Source organism: Cyclopterus lumpus, chromosome 23, assembly GCF_009769545.1.
Source record: "Cyclopterus lumpus isolate fCycLum1 chromosome 23, fCycLum1.pri, whole genome shotgun sequence".
Taxonomy (NCBI): domain Eukaryota; kingdom Metazoa; phylum Chordata; class Actinopteri; order Perciformes; family Cyclopteridae; genus Cyclopterus; species Cyclopterus lumpus.
This window is the reverse complement of record NC_046988.1, coordinates 16,996,905-17,006,109: the sequence shown is the minus strand read 5'-3', so window position 1 is coordinate 17,006,109 and position 9,205 is coordinate 16,996,905. Positions and strand designations below refer to the sequence as shown.

The following is a 9,205-nucleotide window of genomic DNA, read 5'->3' as shown; positions in this document are numbered from 1 at the left end:
GAGGGAACGACATCATGACGTCACCTAGCGGAGTCTCCTGGAGACGCTGCAGATGACGTCACCTAGCGTAGTCTCCTGGAGACGCTGCAGGTGGAGCAAGTACTTCAGGAAAAGTACTAATACAACAGTGAAGAAATACTGTAGTACTTTATACTGTACTACATCTCAGAGGTACATGTAGTACTTTATACTGTACTACACCTCAGAGGTACATGTTGTACTTTATACTGTACTACATCTCAGAGGTACATGTTGTACTCTATACTGTACTACACCTCAGAGGTACATGTTGTACTTTATACTGTACTACACCTCAGAGGTACATGTTGTACTCTATACTGTACTACACCTCAGAGGTACATGTAGTACTTTATACTGTACTACACCTCAGAGGTACATGTTGTACTCTATACTGTACTACACCTCAGAGGTACATGTAGTACTTTATACTGTACTACACCTCAGAGGTACATGTTGTACTTTATACTGTACTACACCTCAGAGGTACATGTTGTACTCTATACTGTACTACATCTCAGAGGTACATGTACTTTATACTGTACTACACCTCAGAGGTACATGTAGTACTTTATACTGTACTACACCTCAGAGGTACATGTTGTACTTTATACTGTACTACACCTCAGAGGTACATGTTGTACTTTATACTGTACTACACCTCAGAGGTACATGTAGTACTTTATACTGTACTACATCTCAGAGGTACATGTAGTACTTTATACTGTACTACACCTCAGAGGTACATGTAGTACTTTATACTGTACTACACCTCAGAGGTACATGTAGTACTTTATACTGTACTACACCTCAGAGGTACATGTAGTACTTTATACTGTACTACATCTCAGAGGTACATGTAGTACTTTATACTGTACTACAGCTCAGAGGTACATGTAGTACTTCTATTGAGTATAATATTAAAGCATAAAGTGGTATTCCGTAAACATCAGATGCTGATCAGAGATCAATAAGTGTAATATATCTCTTATGGCCACGTGACTCCTGTGTGGCGCGTTCACTATTCGAGCAATTTAAGGTCAAATCTGTACAAACATGCTTAAAATAAAAAAGACTTTTGGTTTCAGTTCGACTCTGCATACCGGAAGTGGAGTATATGTATATTTATGTATATTTATATTTATAGGTATGAAACAATAATCTTCAAAGACTTCTGTTGTTTACTTCTCAAAAACATATCTGAGCACGCGCATTCAACCTGTAACTCCAGTTTTTCCCCTGTGCGCATGTACGTGCACGTGTAACTGTGTGTGTGTGTGTGTGTGCATGTGTGTGTGTGTGTGTGCGCGTGTGTGTGTGTGCGTGTGCGTGTCGGACCACCTTAAATCGCTCGCGCGCTCGCACCACGTGACCGTGTTCCTGGAAAGTTCCTGGAAGCCGCCCGTGTTGATGGTCGGTTCGGGGGCGGCGCACGGACACCGGATCGGGACACGCGCAGCTCGTTCGGCTCTCCGGGAAACGGGAAATAAATCGTTGTTTTGTTTGTCTGACTGTGATTGACGTGTTGAGGCTCGTGGGGGTTTTCGACGGCGGGACCTCCGGTTGTCCGGTAACCGGACGTCCCGGTCCGGAGGACGGAGCCCCGTGAATGTGAGCGACATGTCGGGCTGCTAGTTTAGCAGCTAGCCGCGACACCGACACCTCCAGGTAACGTTACCGTGGGTCCGTGACGTCATCGGTCAACGTGACGCGGGGCCTATTTCTCCTCCGCCTTCATTTCTACATTGATTTTCAAATGAATTAATTAAGTATTTTTGTTTATTTATATTTGTATTCAATATAAATGTAATATATGTGATGAATAGATTATCTGTCTAGAATGCAGAAGTCTTTCACCATACAACAAATTCGATCAAACATTTGTCAACTTCCATTTTTTTTTCTGGATTAGTTGTTAAAATGTCAGTAAATAATAAGTCTATTTTAAAAGAGAAAGCATGATTTATGGGTTCAGCATTTCTCCGGTTTGGTGGCTTTTCTTCATTCCTTGACCTCCAGTACCCTGAAGCTGCAGCCCAGTCCAATGACCTGCCAGTCCACCGAGCCCACAGACGCCATCGAGAGCGACGGACGAGCCGACAACAACTCCAGGTCTGTGGAGACGGACCGGATCGCCTCCGCCATGAAGGACCTGAGGAACACAGGTACGCGGTCCCTGAGCCGCCAGGTGAAACCCGGTGTCCACGCAGCCTTGTGTCTCTTGTATTATTCAATTCAATTTTTCAATTCTGTTTATTTTGTATAGCTCAATATCACAAATCACATCTACTGGATGCTTGAGGACCTTACAGAATCAAGACGAGACACTTTGAAGAAAATATGTCACAAAAGAGCAGCTGAGGAAGGATCACTACAGAACATTACATTACATTAAATACATTACATTACTTTACATTACATTACATTACATACATTACATTACATACATTACATTACATTACATTAAATACATTACTTTACATTACATACATTACATACATTACATTACATACATTACATTAAATACATTACATTACATACATTACATTAAATACATTACTTTACATTAAATACATTACTTTACATTACATACATTACTTTACATTACATTACATACATTACATACATTACATTACATTAAATACATTACTTTACATTACATTACATACATTACATTAAATACATTACATTACATTACATTACATACATTACATACATTACATTACATTAAATACATTACATACATTACATTACATACATTACATTACATTAAATACATTACATTAAATTAAATACATTACTTTACATTACATTACATACATTACATTACATTAAATACATTACATTAAATTAAATACATTACATTAAATACATTACATACATTACATTACATTAAATACATTACATTAAATACATTACTTTACATTAAATACATTACTTTACATACATTACATTACATTACATTAAATACATTACATTAAATACATTACATACATTACATTACATTAAATACATTACATTAAATACATTACTTTACATACATTACATTACATTAAATACATTACATTAAATACATTACTTTACATACATTACATTACATTACATTAAATACATTACATTAAATACATTACATACATTACATTAAATACATTACATTAAATACATTACATTACATTAAATACATTACTTTACATACATTACTTTACATTAAATACATTACTTTACATACATTACATTACATTACATTAAATACATTACATTAAATACATTACATACATTACATTAAATACATTACATTAAATACATTACTTTACATTACATTACATTACATACATTACATTAAATACATTACATTAAATTAAATACATTACATTAAATACATTACATACATTACATTACATTAAATACATTACATTAAATACATTACTTTACATTAAATACATTACTTTACATACATTACATTACATTAAATACATTACATTAAATACATTACATACATTACATTACATTAAATACATTACATACATTACATTACATTAAATACATTACATTAAATACATTACTTTACATACATTACATTACATTAAATACATTACATTAAATACATTACATACATTACATTAAATACATTACATTAAATACATTACATTACATTAAATACATTACATTAAATACATTACTTTACATTAAATACATTACTTTACATACATTACATTACATTACATTAAATACATTACATACATTACATTAAATACATTACATTAAATACATTACTTTACATACATTACATTACATTAAATACATTACATTAAATACATTACATTAAATACATTACATTACATTAAATACATTACATTAAATACATTACTTACATACATTACATTACATTAAATACATTACATTAAATACATTACTTTACATACATTACATTAAATACATTACATTAAATACATTACTTTACATACATTACATTACATTAAATACATTACATTAAATACATTACTTTACATTAAATACATTACATTACATACATTACATTAAATACATTACTTTACATACATTACATTAAATACATTACATTAAATACATTACTTTACATACATTACATTACATTACATTAAATACATTACATTACATTAAATACATTACTTTACATACATTACATTACATTACATTACATTAAATACATTACATTAAATACATTACATTACATTAAATACATTACATTACATACATTACATTAAATACATTACATTACATTAAATACATTACATTAAATACATTACATTACATTAAATACATTACATTACATACATTACATTAAATACATTACATTACATTACATTGAATACATTACATTAAATACATTACATTAAATACATTACATTACATTAAATACATTACATTACATACATTACATTAAATACATTACATTACATTACATACATTACATTACATACATTACATTAAATACATTACATTACATACATTACATACATTAAATACATTACATTAAATACATTACATTAAATACATTACTTTACATACATTACATTACATACATTACATTAAATACATTACATTACATTAAATACATTACATTACATTACATTACATTAAATACATTATATTATATTACATTTCATGTCATTTAGCTGACGCTTTTATCCAAAGCGACTTACAATAAGTGAATTCAACCAAGAGTCCAAACTCAGAACAACAAGAATCAAGAAAGTAACGTTTCTTCAAGAAAGCCAAACTACAAAAATACCATTTAAGTGGCACTGAAGTGCTAATCTGTTTTTATTAAAAGTTTTGTCGGAAAAATTGTGTTTTTAGTTTCGGGCGGAAGATGTAGAGACTTTCTGGTGTCCTGGAGCTCGTCCCACCAATGAGGAGTCAGGACAGCAAACAGTCTTGACTTTGTTGAGTGTTTAGCTCGAAGTGAAGGAGTCACAAGTCGATTGGTAGAAGCCGAGCGAAGTGAACGGGCTGGGGGGTAAGGTCAGACCATGTCCTGGATGTAGAACGGACCCGATCTGTTCGCAGCACGGTACGCAAGTACCAATGTTGGTAACCAGTGAAGGTCACGGAGGAGCAGAGGATTGTGGGTGAATTTCGGGAGGTTGAAGACCAGTCGAGCAGCTGCATTCTGGATGAGCTGTAGCGGTCGAATGGCATTAGCAGGTAGACCTGCCAGGAGGGAGTTGCAATAGTCTAGCTGTGAGATGATCAGGACCTGGACCAGAACCTGTGTCGCCTTCTGAGTGAGAAGAGGTCGTATTCTCCTGATGTTGTACAGCATGTACCTACAGGAGCGTGTTATTGCGGTAATGTTGGCAGTCAGGGAGAGTTGACTGACAGGTGTCACACGAGGTTCCTGGCAGTCGGGGCCAACACTGAGTTGTTGAAGTTAATAGTCAGGTCGTGGGTGGGAGATCCTTTTCCTGGAAGGAGGAGAAGTTCAGTCTTGTCTGGGTTAATTTTCAGGTGGTGAGCGGACATCCACTGAGAGATGTCAATCAGACATCCACTGAGAGATGTCAGTCAGACATCCACTGAGAGATGTCAGTCAGACATCCACTGAGAGATGTCAGTCAGACATCCACTGAGAGATGTCAATCAGACATCCACTGAGAGATGTCAGTCAGACATCCACTGAGAGATGTCAGTCAGACATCCACTGAGAGATGTCGGTCAGACATCCACTGAGAGATGTCGGTCAGACATCCACTGAGAGATGTCAGTCAGACATCCACTGAGAGATGTCAATCAGACATCCACTGAGAGATGTCAGTCAGACATCCACTGAGAGATGTCAATCAGACATCCACTGAGAGATGTCAGTCAGACATCCACTGAGAGATGTCAGTCAGACATCCACTGAGAGATGTCAATCAGACATCCACTGAGAGATGTCAGTCAGACAGGCAGAGATTTGTGCTGCTACCTGTGTTTCAGATTGGGGAAACGAGAGGATCAGTTGGGTGTCGTCAGCATAGCTGTGGTAGGAGAAGCCATGGGAGGGAATGACAGAGCCAAGAGAGTTGGTGTACAGAGAGAAGAGAAGAGGACCAAGGACTGAACCCTGAGGGACCCCAGTAGTCAGAGGACAAGGCTCAGACACAGATCCTCTCCAGGTTACCCGGTAAGAGCGGTCGGTGAGGTAGGATGAGAAGAGGGAGCGTAGTGCCTGAGATACCAGGTCCTGGAGGGAGGACATGAGGATCTGGTGGTTCACTGTGTCAAAGGCAGCGGAAAGGTCTAGAAGGATAAGGACAGAGGAGAGACAGGCTGCTCTAGTAGTGTGAAGCTGCTCAGAGACAGCAAGGAGGGCAGTCTCTGTGGCCGGCCTTGAATCCAGACTGGTGAGGGTTAAGAAGGTTGTTACTGTGGAGATAGGAGGAGACTTGGTAAACCTGTACCAACCCGACCAGTGGATCTGGATGTGTGGCTGAAAGAGAAGGCAGAGGAGAGAGCAGCAGGGGTAGATGTGTTGTCTGGTGTGATCCAAGTCTCAGTGAGAGCCAGCCTTTATCCTCCGAGCCTTGACTCCATGAAAAGACTCCTGGGTCTTTATCCTCCGAGCCTTGACTCCAACCAAAGACTCCTAGGTCTTTATCCTCAGAGTCTTGACTCCAACTTAAGACTCCTGGGTCTTTATCCTCCGAGTCTTGACTCCAACTTAAGACTCCTAGGTCTTTATCCTCAGAGTCTTGACTCCAACTTAAGACTCCTGGGTCTTTATCCTCCGAGTCTTGACTCCAACTTAAGACTCCTGGGTCTTTATCCTCAGAGTCTTGACTCCAACCAAAGACTCCTAGGTCTTTATCCTCCGAGTCTTGACTCCAACTTAAGACTCCTAGGTCTTTATCCTCCGAGTCTTGACTCCAACCAAAGACTCCTAGGTCTTTATCCTCCAAGTCTTGACTCCAACCAAAGACTCCTAGGTCTTTATCCTCCGAGTCTTGACTCCAACCAAAGACTCCTAGGTCTTTATCCTCAGAGTCTTGACTCCAACTTAAGACTCCTAGGTCTTTATCCTCAGAGTCTTGACTCCAACCAAAGACTCCTAGGTCTTTATCCTCAGAGTCTTGACTCCAACCAAAGACTCCTAGGTCTTTATCCTCAGAGTCTTGACTCCAACCAAAGACTCCTAGGTCTTTATCCTCAGAGTCTTAAAGACCCTACCTGGTTATGCACCCGAGTTGACAATAATTAGCTACAGCGGTGTCAGCCACTTCCCCAGACCTGTGGAATGGCCAGCATTTCATACTTAATATTTTACTCTGTGTTGTTACCAATTTCCCCCTGGGGATCAATAAAGTATCTATCTATTTGTTTGTGTCTCTTGTATTTGTTTGTCCCTCTGTGTCTCTTGTATGTGTTTGTGTCTCTTGTATTTGTTTGTTTCTGTGTCTCTTGTATTTGTTTGTCTCTTTGTGTCTCTTGTATTTGTTTGTGTCTCTTGTATTTGTTTGTCCCTCTCTGTCTCTTGTATTTGTTTGTTTCTGTGTCTCTTGTATTTGTTTGTGTCTCTTGTATTTGTTTGTCCCTCTCTGTCTCTTGTATTTGTTTGTTTCTGTGTCTCTTGTATTTGTTTCTGTGTCTCTTGTATTTGTTTGTTTCTGTGTCTCTTGTATTTGTTTGTTTCTGTGTCTCTTGTATTTGTTTCTGTGTCTTGTATTTGTTTGTCTCTCTGTGTCTCTTGTATTTGTTTGTTTCTGTGTCTCTTGTATTTGTTTGTTTCTGTGTCTATTGTATTTGTTTGTGTCTCACATGTGTCTCCCTGTCCTTCTCTGTGTCCTCAGGCTGGTACTGGGGCGGTCTGACGGCTACTGAGGCCAAAGAGATCCTGCAGGACACGTCTGAGGGCACGTTCCTGGTGCGGGACAGCTCCCAGACAGACTTCCTGTTCACTATCTCGGCCATGACGTCGGCCGGTCCCACCAACCTGCGGATCGAGTACAAACACGGGAAGTTTAAGCTGGACTCGGTGGTCCTGGTGAAGCCCAAACTGAAGCAGTTCGACAGCGTGGTCCACCTGGTGGAGCACTACGTCCATCTGTCCCGGACCGGAGACCAGACGCCGTTGGATCCCCGTCCCTCGGCGGCCCCGTCCAACGGCGTGGTGCAGCTGCTGCTCACCAGGCCGGTGTACACGGCCACACCGCCGCTGCAGCATCTCTGTCGCATCGCCATCAACCAGAGGACTCGGCGGGTCCAGGACCTGCCACTCCCCATCAGACTAAAGGACTACCTGACGGACTACAGCTACAACGTGTAGATGCCCCGTGGGACTACTCCCAGCATGCACTGCTCCCACAGGAACCATGGGGCCGTGCAGTCACCTGAGGAACTAACAGGAAGTCCTTGAGGTACTCTTAAAGTACTAGTACGTGCTGTAGTACTCTGCAGTAAGTACTTGTACTTTTTTGTTAACGTCCACAAACTGCATTCAAACCTGGAGACGCTGCTCAGCTCAGTCTGATAGAACTGATCAATACTATTGATTTATTGTGTTGTCTATAAAATGTTTTCACGTCTTTAAAAGTCTTGTTTTGTCTTCAGATCTTTCATCCTAAAAACAGTTTCACATTAATTTCCCTTTTGGTTAACTTATTGTTTAATCTACCAATAGTCACTATTATAACCCCGGTTCTATGGAGCAGCTGACTGTAGATGCTGGACCTCCAACAGGGTTCTCTTTATCAGAACCAGACGGGTTTCTACTTGATGCTTGAGGACCTTACAGAATCAAGACGAGACACTTTGAAGAAAATATGTCACAAAAGAGCAGCTGAGGAAGGATCACTACAGAACATTACATTACATTTCATGTCATTTAGCTGACGCTTTTATCCAAAGCGACTTACAATAAGTGCATTAAACCATGAGTCCAAACTCAGAACAACAAGAATCAAGAAAGTACAATTTCTTCAATAAAGTTAAACTACAAAGTGCTATCAGTAAGAGACATTTAAGTGTTACTAAAGTGTTAAACTACAAAGTGCTATCAGTAAGAGACATTTAAGTGCTACTAAAGTGCTACTACGGCTCTACCTTCCCTATTCAAGGTGTAGTCACTAAGATGTGTTTTTAGTCTGTAGAGACTTCCTGTCCTGATGTCAATGGGGAGCTCGTTCCACCAATGAGGAGCCAGCACAGCAAACAGTCGTGACTTTGT

At 38.6% G+C, this 9,205-nt stretch overlaps 1 protein-coding gene across 1 annotated transcript; it reads left to right on the top strand.

The window, feature by feature from the left end:
* The first annotated feature begins 1,396 nt into the window (after positions 1-1,396).
* socs2 (suppressor of cytokine signaling 2) lies at positions 1,397-8,571 on the top strand. The gene is made up of 3 exons (XM_034526000.1): positions 1,397-1,686; positions 2,038-2,183; positions 7,830-8,571. Exons 2-3 carry the CDS (start codon positions 2,063-2,065, stop codon positions 8,303-8,305), a joined length of 597 nt encoding a protein of 198 aa, XP_034381891.1. The 5' UTR covers positions 1,397-1,686; positions 2,038-2,062; the 3' UTR covers positions 8,306-8,571.
* Positions 8,572-9,205: the final 634 nt, after the last annotated feature.